The sequence below is a fragment of the Monodon monoceros genome, unplaced genomic scaffold, assembly GCF_005190385.1.
Source record: "Monodon monoceros isolate NGI ecotype Baffin Bay Population unplaced genomic scaffold, NGI_Narwhal_1 Super_Scaffold_7, whole genome shotgun sequence".
Classification (NCBI taxonomy): domain Eukaryota; kingdom Metazoa; phylum Chordata; class Mammalia; order Artiodactyla; family Monodontidae; genus Monodon; species Monodon monoceros.
The window spans coordinates 38,165,675-38,184,208 of NW_021703784.1; the positions used below are offsets into that span (position 1 = coordinate 38,165,675).

The 18,534-nt window shown below is 34.9% G+C and overlaps 1 protein-coding gene across 2 annotated transcripts in view; it reads left to right on the forward strand.

Annotated features, from left to right (window-relative positions):
• Positions 1 to 18,534, forward strand: part of MRE11 (MRE11 homolog, double strand break repair nuclease) — a 73,212-nt gene that overhangs the window by 7,301 nt on the left and 47,377 nt on the right. For both annotated transcript variants that reach the window (XR_003791506.1, XM_029208711.1), the window contains exons 4-9: positions 1,235 to 1,395; positions 8,157 to 8,244; positions 9,565 to 9,706; positions 12,326 to 12,440; positions 16,467 to 16,652; positions 17,140 to 17,311. Coding sequence is in view for 1 of the 2 variants with exons in the window: in XM_029208711.1 (XP_029064544.1) it covers positions 1,235 to 1,395; positions 8,157 to 8,244; positions 9,565 to 9,706; positions 12,326 to 12,440; positions 16,467 to 16,652; positions 17,140 to 17,311 (864 nt within the window). In the remaining variant the exon portion in view is untranslated. The remainder of the gene's footprint in view (positions 1 to 1,234; positions 1,396 to 8,156; positions 8,245 to 9,564; positions 9,707 to 12,325; positions 12,441 to 16,466; positions 16,653 to 17,139; positions 17,312 to 18,534) is intronic.

Below are 18,534 nucleotides of genomic sequence, written 5' to 3' on the forward strand. Positions count from 1 at the left end.
ACAAAAGTATGAGACTCCTCAGCAGTGAAGTAATTGAGGCTTATCTGCCATCCTGAGCTAAGGAGTCTGGGGCTTTAAAGGGGAGGAAGGCAATGCACAGGAAGATGAGACGAGCACATGTTTGGTAAACAGGTGTTTGCCATGCCATGCGATGTCTTTCTGATATCAGAAATTGTCTCTAGTAATAGCTCTCTTCCTGGTACATGCCCCCTATCCAGATTCTTTTAGGCAGTTTAGAGAGAGGTAAAAAAGCTTTTTCTGACTCTGCTGGGTCTTAATTGCCTTCAGCTCAAAACAGTCCCCATTGCCACAGTGGTCCATTTTGTGGTGACATATCCTGCTGCCCTCACTACTGTAGCCCATGACGATCTGTATTGCTGGGTTCTTTTGTATAATTAAGAACTTAATCAAGTTTCTTTAAGTAGATTGTACACTTTTGAAAGTGTGTTGGACTTTCTTTCTGTGTGATTTCCCTTCTCTCTGGTTGTTCCTGAATGTTCTTCCTCGAAATCTCGTTTATCCTTCATGGTGCAACTCAGATGCCACCATGTTAGCCCATTCTTCCCAGATGTTGTCCTCAGGTGAATTTCCTCCTCTCAGTTGGAATTAATTGTAATGTCATCTCTACTCCTGGTTTGTCTATATATCTGTTGTAGTGCGTGTCAGAGTCTGACTTACATTTAGATGCTTAGCAGTTTGTCTCTCCCATTAGATTTTGAACATATTTAGGATAGGGATCCTATTTTATTTATCACACTCAGTATAGGGTATGGCACGCTGTCTGTATTTAATGAGGGCAAGGACATGATATATTTTGTAGATGGCTATTTCCTTAGCTGCCAGTGCCTGTAGGGACTCTAAATAATTGTTGAATGAATCAAGTGAATAATTTGGATTGAATCTGCTATCCCTTCCATAGGTTTTATTAAAGTGCTAAGTTTATGTTTGATTTGGATAACTTTAAAAAAAGAAGTATGATCACTTTGGGTAGTGTGAATTAGAAACTAGGTGTAGTAATTTGAAGATGGCCTTTTTGAAGGTGGTCTAGGAACCTAAGCTGAAGTCATATTAATAACCAGATTGAAAGGCCCTTTAGCTAAACAAAATATGAAGCTTTAAATCTCCACACATAATTGTATCTTTTACAAGATTTTTTTTCTATCTCTTTGTGCTATAGTTTTAAAAATTTTACCTATAAAGCATACTAATTTTCACACTATTTTCTGTTGATTAGGTGGATTTCATTTTGTTAGGGGGTGATCTTTTTCATGAAAATAAACCCTCAAGAAAAACAGTACATAACTGCCTCGAGTTATTAAGAAAATATTGCATGGGGGATCGTCCTGTACAGTTTGAAATTATCAGCGATCAGTCGGTCAACTTCGGTTTTAGTAAGTAAGTATATGTAAATGCTTAAATGAATGTTTCCTTATGATATTTTAATATTACATGTATGTATAATATATAATATTTTCTGTATAAGACACATGAACACAGTAACAATTAGCCATTTTACCTTTACTATAAGCTATTTCCTTGGTAAATGTAGTTCTTTGAATTTTCTGTACATTGTTATATTAAATTCTATTTCCCTAATTAATAGTGAGATGAGTAACTTCTCAAATTTTTTTGTACATTTGGTATCTCTTCTGTTCATATCCTTTGTCCATTTTAAAAATTGGGATATTTTTGTCTTTTCCTGTTGAATTTGCAGGAGTTATTTCTAGATATTAAGCCTTTGCTAGGCATGTATTTTTTCCCAATCAGTGGATTGTCTTTTGACTTTGTTTACAGGGCCTTTTGATGACAGAAATATTTAATTTTGATGTTCATAGTCAAACACGTTATTTTTCTTCTTTAATATTTGTGCTTTGGGGACTTATTTACAATATTCACCTAGAACCCCATGTCATAAAGGTACTCTGTTTTTTCTTAAACATCGTACAGGATACCACATTGCATTTAGTTGAAATGGTCTCAAAATCTCCTTTCGCCTATGCCAGTCTTTTCCAGACAGACACTGACACTTTTGAATTGTACTGGTCAGATATTTTGTAGAATGTCTCTCAACTTGGGTTCTTCTCGTGATTAGACTAGGGTTATTGGTTTGGGGAAAGAATATTCTTTATAGGTGAAGTGCCCTTCTCAGTATGTAAGGAGTACATGCTATCAACATGGCCTGCACTGGTGAGGTTAACCTTGGTCACTTGGTTAAGACGGTGTCTTGCAGGTTTCTCCACTGTCAAGTTACTATTTTTCCCTTTCCATATACTGTTTGTTAGAAGAGAGTAGCTAAGTCCAGCCCACACTCGAAGAGAGGGCATTACGTTTCACTTCCTGGAGAGAGCAAAGAGTATCAAAGAATTTATGGGCGTGTTAAAACCACTACAGTAATTGGTAAATATTTTAGGGGAGGCTGTGCAACTATTCTGTTTCTCTTTAAAGTTTGTCCAATAATTTTAGCACTCGTCAGTGGCTCTTGCCTACAGCAGTTTTAACTGTGGTGTCCTAATGGTGATTTTCTAAACATTTCCCACATTCTTTCTGCATTTATTAATTGGAATAGTTCTGTAAAGATTTGTCCCTTGTCCCCCATTTGTTTATTTATTTATTCAATTGTCTATATCAGTAGGAATTTATTCAATTGTTTATATCAGTATGAACTCATTTTTTTCCTTTGAATTGTAATTTAATACTATTATAATCTATTTTGCTCAAATAAATTGTTCCAGCTTTAGCCATTGGGCACTCTTTCAGACCACCTCTTGGGTCCTTTCAACATGGCGTCATCTTTTTTCCCCCCTTTTTGGCTCTGTAAGATGCTCCAGGCTAATTTTGTATTTTCTTTTCCCTAGCTTTAGACTCATCCATTTCTTCAAGGAGTCTTGGTTCCTTTTGGAAGCTAGAATCTGGATGCTAGTCATGCACATGGCTATTGTCTTGTCACTGCTTCTAGGCTCTCTCAGTGCACAGAGCTTAAATACACACACACACACACACACACACACACACACACAGACATACACACATGTATACATGTAAATGTAAAATAAATAAAATATATATATATAAAGTAACCCCTGAAAACAGACATAGCTATATTTATTTCTTATCTATTTGTATATATATATTTTAAAAATGAGTTTATATTGGGAGGTAAATTTTTGGAGATTTTTTTAGGTAAGAAAATGGCTATTTTTAACTTCGGATTGATAATTTGGCTGAGTATATAATTGGATTTTAAAAGATTCTTGTAATTTTTAACATATGTCCTTGTTTTTAAGAATTCTGATCAGTCTTTACCCGTCTTCTATTCAAATCTAAAACTTTATTATTTTTAAACTGCTTCACCCACCCCATAGATGTGTTTACCTATTTCTTTGCTTACTATTGCTGTTTCTTATGTTTCATTCCTTTTGTCTAGATTCAGTTTCCTTTCTGAAGTACAGTTTTCAGTAGTTTTTCACTGCCTGTCAGTAAACTCTTATTTTTAGGTGCTTTTGAGGAGTCTTGCTATCATTTTAGTTGCTGGAAAACCAGTATAACATAGTGCTTAAAAGCATGGATTCTGATATAAGACTGTCTGAGGTCAAATCCTGGATTTGCCCTGCCTTAGTTTCATTATTATAAGATGGGAAAAGAATAGTGCTAATCTTACAGAATTGTTGTTAGGAGTAGTTGAGTTAATAAGAAAATTGCTTAGAATAATAGCTGGCATAAAGAAAGCACTCAGGTAACCATTAAGTTTTTCTCATTGCCCTTAGCATTTTGCAGTCTTACTGTGACATATTTAGTTGTGGATTTAGTTCTATTTATCCTGTTTGGGCTACATGCATTTCAAACTAAGAATTTTTTTTGCAGCAATTTTGGAAAATTCTTATCCAGTATGTTTTCTGTTTCCTATTCTTTTTCTTTCTGAAAATTATTTATATTTTACCCACTTCTTAATATTCCCTATAACTTTATCTCTTTGTACTATATTTTGGATAATTTTCCCTCTGGTTTACTAGTTCATGTAAAAAATAGACCAAAAAAAAAAAAAAAAAAAGATAGGGAAACTCTGAGAAAAGAAGACTACTAAGTAGTGAGTAGCTCAGTTCAATCCCTATCAAAATTCCAATGGCATTTTTCACAAAAATAGAACAACCAACAGGTACATGAAAAGGTGCTCAACATCACTAATCATCAGGGAAATGCATATCAAAACCACAATGAGGTATCACCTCACTCACACCTGTTAGGATGTCTGTCATCAAAAAGATAAGGGAGAACAAGTGTTGGAGAGGGTGTGGAGAAAAGGGAACCCTTGTGCACTGTTGGCGGGAATGTAAATTTGTGCAGCCACTATGGAGAACACTGTGGAGGTTCCTCCCCAAATTAAAGATAGAATTATTATGTGATCCAGCAATCCTACCTCTGGGTGTATATCCAAAAGAAATGAAAATGGGATCTCAAAGAGGTAATCTGCATTCCCACATTCATTGCAGCATTATTCACAATGGCCAAGATATGGCAACAACATAAGTGTCCATCAGTGGAAGAAGGGATAAAGTTGTGATATATGTATGTGTGTGTGCAGATATATATGCACACACACAGCCATGTATATATATATATATTCAGCCATGAGAAAGGACATCCTTTCATTTGAGACAACATGGATGGACCTTGAGGGCTTTATGCTAAGTAAAATAAGTCAGACAAAGAGACAAATACTGTGTGATATCACTTATACAGTATATGGAATCTGAAAAAGCTGAACTCATATAAATGGAGACTAGAATGGTGGTTACCAGGAGGAGGGAGTTGGGGGAAAGGGGGAGATGTTGATCAAAAAAATATATAATTTTCAGTTTAAAAATGAATAAGTTCTCAGGATCTAATGTACAGCATAGTGGTTATAGTTAGTAATATTGTATTTTATACTTGAAAGTTTCTAAGAGAGCAGATCTTAAATATTCTCATTACGAAAAAGAAATGGCAGTTATGTGACATGATGCAGCTGTTAAGCTAGGTGTGTGTGAAGCTTAAAGTGGTAAGTAAGCTATAGTGGTTATCATTTTACAAAATATGAGTGTATCAAATCAACACATTGTATACCTTAAAGTTATACAATGTTACATGTCAATTATATCACAATAAAGCTGGAAAAAAGAAAGTATATTATAATGCTACAATAATTTAAAAAGTGGTATGACTCATGAATTGATAGGCAGATAAGTGGAAGAGTATAGCAATTCCAGAAATAGCCACAATACATGTGGGAATTTAGTATTTGATAAAGGTGGTATCTCATATCTCCACAAAAAATATAGTTTATTTAATAAAAGAACTAGAAGAAACTGTTAGACATTTTAAAAAAAGATCTGGATGTGAAAAAGACTTTTCTAAGTGTTAACACAAACAGAATCCATAAAAAAAAAAAAGATTGATATGTTTGTCTTTGTAAAAGTAAATTTCTGCATGGCAAGAGCCTCCCAAAGCGAAGTCAAAAGTCTGGGTTCAACCAGGAAGAATATTTGCAACTCATGGCAAATTACGGTCTAATTTTCCCAATAGTTAATAGTTAAGTAGTTCTTTCAAGTCAATTAAAAAAAAAATCCATGACTTAATAAAAATTAGGTAAAGAATATGGACATAGTTCATAGAAAAGGAAATAAAGTAGCATTTTAACATACTAAAAGAATATGAAAGATGCAAAATAAAGTATACTGATATATTTTTCTCCTATAAGATTGATATGGATCAGTAATTCTCAGTCCTGGGTGCACATTATCATTACCTAAGAATCTTAAAAAATACTGATGCCCAGTCTCCAGGTCATTTAATCTCTCTGAGAGTGTCTTGGACGTTGGTGGATCTTCAAATATTCCTAGAAAATTCTAACATGCAGCTAGGGTTTAGAACCACTGGCATAGATTGAAAAAGCTTGATAATGTATTGGGTTGGCCAAAAAGTGCCTTCGGTTTTTAAGTAAAAATAAAAGACACATTTTTCATTTTCACCAAGAACTTTATTGAACAATGTGTTCATCCTTTTGTTCCACTACCTTCTGCCGTTTTTCAGGCAACTTCATAATTCCATCTTCCCAAAACTTTTTATCTTTTTGAGCAAATAACTGTTCCAGGTGCCTTTTGCAGTCTCCAGGGAATTGAAATTTTTTCCATTAAGAGAATTTTGTAAAGATCTAAATAAATGGAAATCCAAATATGCAGTGTCTAGTGAATATGGCAGATGAATCAGAACTTCCAGCCAAGCTGTAACGGTTTTTGCCTGGTCATCAAAGCAACATGCGGTCTTGTGTTATCCTGATGGAAGAGTATGCGTTTTCTCTTGACTAATTCTGGATGCTTTTCGTCCAGTGCTGCTTTCAGTTGGTCCAGTTGGGAGTAGTACTTGTTGGAATTAATCGTTTGGTTTTCCAGAAGGAGCTCATAATAGAGGACTCCCTTCCAATCCCACCATACACACATCACCTTTGGATGAAGACCGGCCTTTGGTGTGGTTGGTGGTGGTTCATTTTGCTTGCCCCACAATTTCTTCCCTTCCACGTTATTGTACATATCCACTTGTCATTGCCCATCACAATTTGTTTTAAAAATGGAACTTTTCATTACATTTAAGTAGAGAATCACATGCAGAAATACGGTCAAGAGGGCTTTTTTCGCTTAACTTATGTGGAACCCAAACATCAAAGCGATGAACATAACCAAGCTGGTGCAAATGATTTTCAATGCTTGTTTTGGATATTTTGAGTATGTCGGCTATCTCCCACGTGGTATAACGTTGATTGTTCCCAGTTAATGTCTCTAATCGCTCAACTTCAACTGGTCTGCCTGACCAGGGAGCATCGTCCAGTGAGAAATCTCCAGCACGAAACATCTCAAACCACTTTTGACATGTTCGATCAATCACAGCGCCTTCTTCACACACTGCACAAATCTTTTTTTTTGAATTTCGGTTGCGTTTTTACCTTTCTTAAAATAATAAAGCATAACATGCCAAAAATGTTGCTTTTTTTCCTTCCATCTTCAGTATTAAAATGACTACACAAACCTTCACCAATTTTCATAAGTCTTTTTTTTTAAATGCCCCCTGATATGACAGCTGTCACATACAATCTAACAAAATTGTTTCAAATGGAGTTAAAGACAACTATGCGCTACTAGAGCCATCTTAGGGAAAAAACTGAATGAACCTTTTGGCCCACCCAGTATCTTGGTGGAGTAGGGGGAATTAGTCTCATGGATTGCCATTGTACTATGAGTAAATCATACAACCTCTGTGGAGGGAAATTGGCAGTAGTTATCAAATTTACAGATGCACGCGTTCCTTTTGACCTGACAGTTTCCTTCTAGATAGTTTCCTATACTCTCGCAAGGGCAACTTTGTACAAGATTACTCACTGTAACAATATTTGTAAAACAAAAGGCTGGAAATAGTCTAAATGTCCATTGATAGGTAACTACGTAAACACATTATAATAATCCATGCAGTGTCCAGCTAAAAAAATCACAAGGAAGCTCTTTATCTACTGATATGGAATGATTTATAAAGTATGTAAAGTGATAAAGGCAGGGGCCAGAAATCTATATTGTGCTACCATTTGTTTAAGAAGGAAGATGTATTTATTTGCTTTACAGGTATAAGATATTTTTGCACAGATACACTAGAAATTCCTAATGTTATTTGCCTCTGAGGAGAGAATCTTGGTGACTAGGAGCAAGAGTGGGTGGGAAACTTTAAGTCATCCAAGTAGTAAGTGATAGAGCTGGAGTTTTTAATCCAGGTCTTTTGGATTCCAGAGTAGATGTATTTCCCCTCCCGCTTCTACAAATAAAAACCTTTTATAAAGGCTTTCAGAATTTTGAAAGCCTATTTCCTGTTAATCAGATATTCAGATCTCTCATACAATTCATAAGCATCATATATTTGTATGGTTTTCTTTTAAAGTGTAGTACTTTGAGAACTTTTGAAACTTGAATTGAAATGAACTGCTGCCTAGGATTTTATCTTTTTAAAGCTCCAAACTAGTGGTCATTTGCCAGCTTAGATCATCCAGTTTGCCTATAACTGTATTAATTTTTTGGAGGAGGATAACGGGGAAACAGCTTTTGTCTCTTACAGAAACTTTTCTTTCTTTCTTTTCTTTTAAGGTTTCCATGGGTGAACTACGAAGATAGCAATCTCAACATTTCAATTCCTGTGTTTAGTATTCATGGCAATCATGATGATCCTACGGGGGTAATTATTGGGTTCTTAGTTTGTTGAAATTTTAGAAACGATCAGTTTAGTTTGTCTTTGGAAAGCATTCTTTCACTTCTTCCCAGCAATTTGTAGTCAAATTGAGTCAAAAGTTCAAATTGACATTTTATCATTCATAGAAGCTTTTATACTGCTTTTCTGATAATTTTTAAAAATCTGGAATAATAAATGGCATGTGACATACACATTTATTTCATAAGTGCCAAGGTTAACAATAAGTAACCAGGAGGAGGAATAAACACCTAACATTTGTATAATGCTTTACAGTTTACCAAGGGCTTTTGTATCTCTTATCACATAAATCTCACCTGTAGGAAATGAGGGTTTCATGAACAGTTTTAAATCTAAATTAGAACATCTTATTTTCTGTTTGATATGAAAGTACAGACCGTCCCTAGTTTATGAGGGTTCGACCTTAGATTTTTCAACTCTACAGTGGTGCGAAATGGATATACATTCAGTAGAAGTTGCACTTTGAAGTTTGAATTTTGAGTATCTTTTTTGGGCTAACGATACGTGGGAAGATACTTTCGTGTGATGCTGGGCAAAGGCAGCGAGGCACAGCTCCAGATCAGCCACAAGGTCACGAGGGTAAACAGCTGCTACACTTACAGCCATTCTGTACTCATACAGCCATCCTGTTTTTCACTTACAGTACATTATTCAGTATATTACACAAGATACTCCATACTTTATTGTAAAAGTATTTATACCTTTGCCCAACTGTAGGCTAATGTACGTGTTCTGCACATGTTTAAAGTAAGCTAGGCCAAGCTATAATTTTCAGTAGGTTAGGTGCTTTAACTGCATTTTTGACTTAACGGTATTTTCAGTTTACAATGGATTTATTGGGACCTAAACCCATTGTAAGTCGAGGAAGATCTTTAATAATAGGGCTCCTAAAATAATCTCAAAATACCTTTTTGTTTTATCTGGTCATTAATGTATTATAAATCACTACTTAGCTAGTCTTTTTTTTCTCACCTCTTAAGAGGTCTGCTTAATATGACAAGGCACTGATTTCATGGCTGTTTTTTATTTTTTAGTGGACAAGACATCATAAGTTTTGATGAAATGTTAACTTTGCATTTAGCATGTGATTCCAGTCGCAGTGGGTCACTTGTAATAGAAAAAGGATAGCGAATACTTTTACTATTGTAATTTTGTTTTGAGAAGACATTATCCTAATCTAGGTTTTTGTAACTACTATATAAAATATACTTTTAATAAGTAATAAATGATATGCAGATTACTTATTTTTAGATATACATTTATATTATTTGAAAATATTGTCCATAGGCAGACTCGCTCTGCGCCCTGGATATTTTAAGTTGTGCTGGATTTGTAAATCACTTTGGACGTTCAATGTCTGTGGAGAAGATAGACATTAGTCCGGTTTTGCTTCAAAAAGGAAGCACAAAAATTGCTCTATATGGCTTAGGTAAGATGGTTTTATTTTACTATTTATGTCAATAAATGTTTAAATGTTTAAGCAGCTAGGAAATCAAATTCTGGAGTTAACTTTGCTGCTGTTTGGGGAAAAGTGAGGCAAATCTAATTATTCCTTATGGGTGACTTAAAAAAATGATAGAAGGTTTTGGTAGAAATTTTTTAGTATTTTATAAGCACCAATAGTCCTTGATACTTATTTTTAATAGCAGTTTTGGTGAAAAAATATTTTTCCTTTAGTATCTATTTATTGTTTATTTTTTCTTTCTTTTAGACTCAGATAAAAATCCTGAACATTAGCATTTATCAAGTAATTAGAAAAACTGCATTTTGATATCTTGGAAGTCTTTGAAAGTTCTAAAGTTTCACTGCCCAATACAGTAATCATGTAGATACTGGGCACTTGAAATGTGGCTAGTCTGAATTGAGATATGCTATAAGTATAAAATACACATCAGAGTTCAAAGACTTAGAAAAAAATGTAAAATACCTTTGGTATTTTGGGTTAAATAAAATATCTTAAAATTAATTTCACCTGTTTCTTTTACTTGTTTTAATATGGCTACTAAAAAATTTAAAATTACATATTTAGCCTGTTTTAGTAGCTCACATGATATTTTTATTAGTGCTAATCTAGAGCTATCATTTACAATGCTCAGAAAATTTCCTTTGTCAGCTTCACTATCTTCAACTTATTTAGTGTCCAGTAGGTAAAAGCTTGTTTTTGCTAGGCTTTATTCCATATGAATGGAAAACTATTTTTAGAGTGCATTCAAAGGCTATTTTTTGTGTTTTCCTTGGATTAAGTTCAGTTTGATTTGTTTTATGGATGCAATAGTTTTATTGATTTTGTAGTGTATAGAGTATTATAAAAATTATACTTCATGTTAAACCAACCTTAAAGTACCGCAAGAGAAATTGAGAAAAAATTTCACACTGTAGCTTCTACATAGTTTTTATTATTTTTTGAGTGACTAGTATAATAGAAGCCTTAGAAAATCTTATTTACTTCTTTTCTCTTTGTGTATGTTTTTTAAAGAATAATTATGATGGATGGTTTATTTAAATACTTTCTCTAGGAAGCTTATAGTCTTTGCCCAATTTTCATAATTTCGCCAACAAGTAGAAAAGCATCGTGGTTATCTATATTTTAGAGATGTGGAAAATGCGATCAAGGAATTATGTCTGATTTTGCAAGTGATAGAGCAGGAAGTGGAATATGCTTTTTTTAAAAACTACTAACAGGTATTTTAATCACTGTAACGTTAGGGATCATATCTGCAGAAAATGTTTGATCCTCCTACTTTCAGACTAAGGACAGATCCCATTATGCCTCAGTCACTGCCAGAAGCAAACTGCTTCAGACATCCATTTTCTCCCAAACTCTCATCTCATCCTGTTCTGTTTTCCTTAACTGGACTGTCTCTACCCTCCACCCACTCCTCTCACCCCAGCTCTGTATACTCTAGAGCTCTTTTTAGTTAGCAAATTCCCTCATTTCATCAGTCTCTAAATGCTGCCTGTACTCTCTAACCCTCAGTGAAACTGAGTGGCCCCTGAGGTTACTGTGTCCCACGAAGTTCTCTCGTGGCCTCTTATGGGCTTTAGGGCAGAAGGGGTGGAGGGCAAGTCACTGTTCTCCTTGCTTCCTTTCCTGCCTGCAAACACCCTTGAAGCTAATTGCCAACTGGCTAAACTGCCTTCTCCATTCCCTCAATTTTCTTACTTGCCTACCTTCCAATTTTGTCAGTGTTCTCAGTGCTTTGACACCCAAGTAGGTCAACCTTCTAATGCCCTGGATTTTTTTATGTCTTGGCTTTTTTGTTCCAGTTATATGTTCTGCATGCCACCATCTATTTCATTGGCCACACTAGGAATTCTTTTTAGAAGCTAGACCTCTTCTAGCTCTTGTACTTATGTGGTGTTGGCCTTTCTTCCCAGCCCTTCCCTAATCACTCCATAAAGTAGCAACCTTGTCCTCCCAGTGATAATCCCCATCTTAGCATCCTGACTTTTTTCCCTTTTATAATATTTAAAATTCAAATTTTCATGTTTAATTGTTTTTGTTGGCCTCCTTCACTAGACTAAGGTGATCCTTTGGGGAATAGGAAGAGTTATTTAAAAGTCATTAAATTATTAAAAAGCACAGTATTTTTATTTAAAAGCATAATATACATAAGATGACTATTTTTAAATACATTTTTAATCTCATCCCCTGTAATATCTCTTCCTGTGTATTTTACAATGTATATGTTAAATCAAAAGTACATATATACTTAGAATAAATAAAGGGAGAGTGGAAAACAATATTATTAGAAATTTTAATAAGAATTTGAGCATAGAAAACTCAAATTTTTATTCCACATTTTCCAGATCTTGAAAGTATATATGCTTGACCTGGAAAACATTCTTCAAATGCAACTAACTGCTTAGCAGCTGTCAGGCATGAGCCTGGAACATGTTCATTTGTAAATAATGATATCAGATTTCAAATATCTCTCTAATAGGAAAATGAAGTACTCAGAGAAGCACATAATTTAGAAGCAAAACATATTCGTTTTTTAAAACCGAGTAAGAAACCACTTTTAAAATAATGTAATATCCATTTCAGGATCCATTCCAGATGAAAGGCTCTACCGAATGTTCGTCAACAAAAAAGTAACAATGTTGAGACCAAAAGAAGATGGGAACTCTTGGTTTAACTTATTTGTGATTCATCAGAACAGGTAAAAGTAGTCTCTGAAAATTTTTGAGTCAAGTATTGACTCAAAATCTCTGTTTCCAAGCTTACCTATTTCAGTAAAATGCTCCTGATGCTTTGAAAGTTGTCAGTGCAGGATCAGGCAAGACTTCGATACGCGTTGTGTGACTGCATCTTGAAATTGTTTTCAGTATATATTCATACTTACAAAGAATATTTCTAGCATATGGATAAGAAGAACCATAAAATGAATAATCCTAAATTCAGAAAGAAGTGGAACATTACGAGTACCCTACCGCATGCCCTTCCCTGACCACACCTTTTTCCACAAACTCCAGAGGAAGCACTGTCTTCAATTTTTATTTCATCTGTCCATAGCTTTTCTTTATTGTTTAATCACATACACATCCATTATGAGTATTTTTTATTTAGTTTTGGTATAACTGGAACACCATACTTTATATTTTGCAGTTGGCTTATCTTCTTCAACGTTATGTTACTAAGATTCATCCATTTTGATGCTTAAAAGGGTAATTCATTTTCGCTGATGTATACAGTTCAGCTTTCTCTCCTCTTAGTGAGTGTTTTGTGTTTTGTGTTATTTCCAGATTTTTGCTTTTTTAAACCTTCTTGTTAGGAACATTCTTATAGATTTTTCCTGGTACATATATACAAGTGTTTCTCCAGAATATTAAATAGATCAACTATTTGATCAACTATAGATCAACTAGATCAACTTTCTTTTGTTAGTAGTTTTAAGAAATTTAATCTGTTGGTGGGGTGTAGGTTTGATTGAAAGGAATAGAGATTTGAAGAAGCAAGATTTATTATGTGATCATTATAGTAAAAAAAAGTGTGAGATGGTAACAGTGATGGTAGTGAGAATGATATGTAAGGGACAAAGCTGAGAAGTTATTAAGGAAGAATCTAAAGGGATTTGGGGCCTGATTATATAATTTATTATTTATTGAAGAGATATCTATTGACAGCACAATACTCTGGTACTTACCCATCACTGGTACTCAGTGAAAGAAAGGCTTTAGGGGGCAATCTTATGTTGCCTTATGTATATTCTTCAATAAACAGTGTGAGTTAAAGGAGGAGCAGTCCAGAGTTTTGATATGTGTGGTCTCCATATAACAAACTGGGAGTTTGTTCCTTCTCTTGCTGAGGGCTTTCCAGTTCTGCTACACTTTGTACTTTCCCAAGGTAGGGATAAGTCAGAAGGAACAATTATCAGCGATTCCAAGCCAGAATGAAAGTTTGGAATGGCAGCACTGGTAAGGGGAATGGGTAGTATAATGTTGGTATGGCTGGTTACTGGTGATGTTAATAATCTTGATCATTCAATTATGGTGGTGTAGACCAGGTTTCTCCCCTGTAGAGGTCCCATTTTCTACTTTGTAATTAATAAATATTGGGGGAAAAATACATTGAGACTATGTGAACATCCTGTTTCAACTTAAACTTTTGCCCACAAATTTTAGCATCCATTGGTGGATCTTGTTTCCAGCAATTAATACTGTGGTGTTGTTTCTGATTTTTTTTCCCCTCATTCTTTTTATAATTATTAATTGAAATTCTTCTGTTAGGAAAATTTGTCCCTTCTCATTTATTTACTTATTCATTCGTTTATTTATGTTACTGTGGACTCAAGGATGTTTATTTAATTCTTTGAGTTATAATCCAATCCTTTAATTTTTTGATGTTGTTTTTGTTGCTCAGGTTGTTTCAACTCTGACCATTGGGAGCTTTTTTACATTGGCTTCTATGTCCTTTCAACATGCCCTCTTCCTTTTTGTTTTTTGAGCATGTCCTTAACCTTCTAGTACCACAAGATGCTCCTGGCTCATCTTGTATTTTTCTCCTCAAGCCCTGGAATCAACCACTTCTCCAAGGAGCCCTAATTGCTTTTATTGGAGAGTGGTATTTTGAAACCCAGATATGGCCGCTAAATGTGCTTATTGCTACTGTGGGTCTCTTAGCCCTCATGACTAGAGTTAAAGAAATATATGTATATTCACTAATCCATGCATACATGTCTGTATGTATACAGGTGCTAAAAAAAAAACAAACAAGCACGAGTTCATACTGATTCGAATCCAGCCCTACAGGATTCATTTTTGTCTTTTCTTATTTGTGACTTCTTTCTCTAACAGTTAGAAACCTCGATTGTATTATCTACGGTATGTTTACTTTTTTTTTTTCAATACTGGTTGACATAACAAAGTAATTTCAAAATTGCTGACCCATAGCCCTGTGAGAAACAAATTTGCCAGCTAGGGTACAGTGTTTGTATGTTATTTTAGTCCTTAGCCTTACTATATCTAGTCAAAAACACCACTTTCTAAAGTTACTTCGGTCAGTTCCTTTTCCCTTACCCCTTCATTGTGGTTATAATAGTTTTTTTGTAATGCTGTTAGGTTCATTTGTCATCCTCTGCATTCTTAGGTACTTCTTTTGTTACTGTTTTCAGGGTCTTATAAAAAACAGGTTTTCTCATATTAAGTGAGAATTCTTGAGCCTTTTACATTTTACTTTATTTTCCATTTGTTTCTATATGTGGACCAGTTTCTTTCTCTTGCAGCAAAAGAAGGTAAACCCTGAGCAATTTTGTCATGCAAAATATTTCCACAAAGATGTTTTGATCAGCTTCTAGGTCACAAATCAGAGTCAGCCCACCAGCATAATCTTCCCTTTACCAGTGCTCCATTAAAGCATAGTTACATCATGTCGTATTTGAGTTATTCTGCATTTCTTCAGTAATTGTGATAGGATCATAACGTTTTTTACATAAAAATGTTTTTTACATAAATATTCCTAGATACATGAGCTTCTCTGATTTCACTCCCTGCTCTTCCTTGCATTCATTCTGCTTAGCCACGCTGGTCTCCTTGCTGTTCTTGAACTCACTGAATACATTCCCATGTCAGTACCTCTGCCATCAGCTCATCCCTCTGCCTAGGACTTTCTTCCCATGCACACCTGATCCCTCCTCTAAGTTCTCTGCTCATTTGTCTCCTGTCAGAGATGCCTTCCCTGACCACCCTTTGTATAGTAGCCTCCCTTTTCCATGTAATTTTTCCCTTTATTTTTCTTTATAGCACCTGTCACTACCTGACAAATTTTATATATATATATATGTGTGTGTGTGTGTGTGTGTGTGTGTATGTATGTGTGTGCATGTGTGTGTGTATGCAGATACGTAAACATATTGTATTATTGCTAATTTCCCCCACGATGAGCAAGGACTTTGTTCATTGCTATGTCTTCAGTATCTAGAAGAGACCTGGGAAACCTGACACATAGTAGACACACAGTAAATATTTGTTCAATGCATGAATGTCAGTTTGCCTTAAGTGAATGCTGGTTGAAGTATTTGAACACTTTTACTTAAATTCTCAGTGATATAAATCAGTATTAGGGAAAACTTTTTTTGTCTTCCTCTCTTTGGGTTTTCACATATCTTAATAATAGCAGCTAATCTAGGTATAAAATGAGAGTTTGAAAATCACATACTCATACAATATTTTATTTAATATTGAAAACTTATCTCTGTAAGACTGACATTCTCATTTTTATAGTCAGTAAAAGAAACATGTTATTAAAAAAATGATGGAACATATTTAGAGTTTTGACTTTATTTTACAAAGCTTAGACTTTACTCACTTCCCGTTTTCTGTACTCTGGTATACACTCAGACCAATTTATAGGTTTTTACTATTTTTAGAGCTCATGCTTTTCTGACTTTCCCATAGGGGGAGTTATTCCTCTCTAAAGCCTTTCGTGATCTGCCTCTGTATGTAGAATTGACTGCTTTCTCCTTTGAGGCTTCTACTTGTCTGTGTCCTGCAAGTTTGTAAACCCTTTGAGGGCAGGAATTAGATACTGTCTTTGCATCCCCAATCCCTTGAAAGTTTCTGGCATATAGAAGGGATGTAATAAATCTTTAGTTAATGGAGAAAGAAAGATCTATACAGACTTACTTATTATGAAGTTTTTCTGTATCTCTGGACATTTATAATATTTATTTTTAAAAATCTTGGCATAGGAGTAAACACGGAAGTACTAACTTCATTCCAGAACAGTTTTTGGATGACTTCATTGATCTTGTTATCTGGGGCCATGAACATGAGTGTAAAATAGCTCCAACCAAAAATGAACAACAGCTCTTTTACGTATCACAGCCTGGAAGCTCAGTGGTCACTTCTCTTTCCCCAGGAGAAGCTGTAAAGAAGTGAGTAATTATTATAGTTTTTAAATCAATTTAAGAAAAATTTGCTATGATAGTCTAACCATCTCATAGGCTCAAGGTACTGATGATGCTGTTATTTATATGATAGATTTATTCGTAAAGATTGATCATTCAATACAGTCTTACTGTTTGCCCAGATTTTAAGCTGTTTTCAACAGGAGAAGATCCCAATGGTATTAATGATTTTGCTGCTCATTAGGCCAATTCAAGACTAATGTTTTTATTAATTAAATTTTAAGTTAAAGTGCTGTAGGAAAAATGATGTATGAATGGATTTTATTTTGGGGAAGAAGAATGTTTAAGTTTTTTCCTGTGATACAACATTAAGATTAAATTACTAAAAACACTTTTGAAGGGTGTGATTTTATAAATAATTTGTAGAAATTTAGAAATATGATAGTTTTGACGTGCACATTTTCCTGAGGAAGTTTGCAATGTGACTATGCTTTCATTCCCCTCCTCATTTCAGACACGTTGGTTTGCTGCGTATTAAAGGAAGGAAGATGAACATGCAGAAAATTCCTCTCCACACAGTGCGGCAGTTTTTCATGGAGGATGTCGTTCTGGCTGATCATCCAGACGTTTTTAACCCCGATAATCCTAAAGTAACCCAAGCCATACAAAGCTTCTGCTTGGAGAAGGTAATTCTTATAGATAAAGGTCAGTGAGATCTGCTTTAGTTGAGAGGTAAATACTTCAGTAGAGTAGAGGGAAGTCATTATATTTGTTACATTCTCATGAAGCCTGTAAGGAACCACTGTTGTTTTATAAATGAGTTCAGTTGTATCAGATTTTTTTCTTTCTTTTTTTTTTTTATAATAGGGACTTCCCTGGCAGTCCAGTGGTTAAGACTCTGCCTTCCAGGACAGGGGGAGCAGGTTCGATCCCTGTCAGGGAGCTGAGATTCCCACATCCCTGGTGGCCAAAAAACCAAAAACATAGAACAGAAGCGATATTGTAGCAAATTCAATAAAGACTTTAAGGATGGTCCACATCAAAAAATAAAAATAAAAAAATATTCCAGAGGGAGGAATGTTATAAATAGAAGAAACTTTGTTTAATTAAGCCCCTCTCCCAGATCCTTTCCTCCTTCTCAAAAACATATACGTAATCTTTTCTCTCTTTTTATCCTAATTTGATAATTTGTTCATTTTATTAATGAAAGCAGGCAGTGGCTTTGATTGGAGAATGGCAGGATGTTATGGTAGATGAGGAGAGCCTTAGCCTCTCTAATAATCTCCATTACGCTAATAATCTCTATCACACATCCCTTTCACCCTGAAATCTCCCTCCAAATAAAATCTTAAAATGTGTGCTATGCACCTTGTCACTTCAGTGTAAGTCCCATACCTCCCACCATGCAGATTGCCATCCCTAAACCAGTGCGGAAATTCTAGAGCCACTATGAAGTTGGGTGAATGCATTTAATAATATGGAACTTGACAGCTTAATAACATTAATTACTGACACTTATTCACTTCTTACGCTGTGTAGGCTCTTCTGCTTTGCGTTTTATTCTTATAAAAATCATGATAATGATAATTATCACTGATATTCATTGGCGGCGTATATATTCTGGACACTGTTGACAACATTTTGCATTTAATCCACTGAATAATGCTATAGGTAGGTAGAGTCTACCATACACATTTTATAGAAAGAGGAGCTGAACCTTAGATAAAGTAACTCGCCCAGTGTCACGGCTTACTAGCAACATGTAACTCATATAACTGGAAAGTTTAAGAGTTTGCTGGTTTCAGAATGACTAGATCCAGAAACTCAAATTAAGACTGTAGTTTTCTCTGTTTCTGTGTCCAGTTCTGTGCCACCTAGTCTGATGGTTTCTGTCTTAAGCTTCGCTATA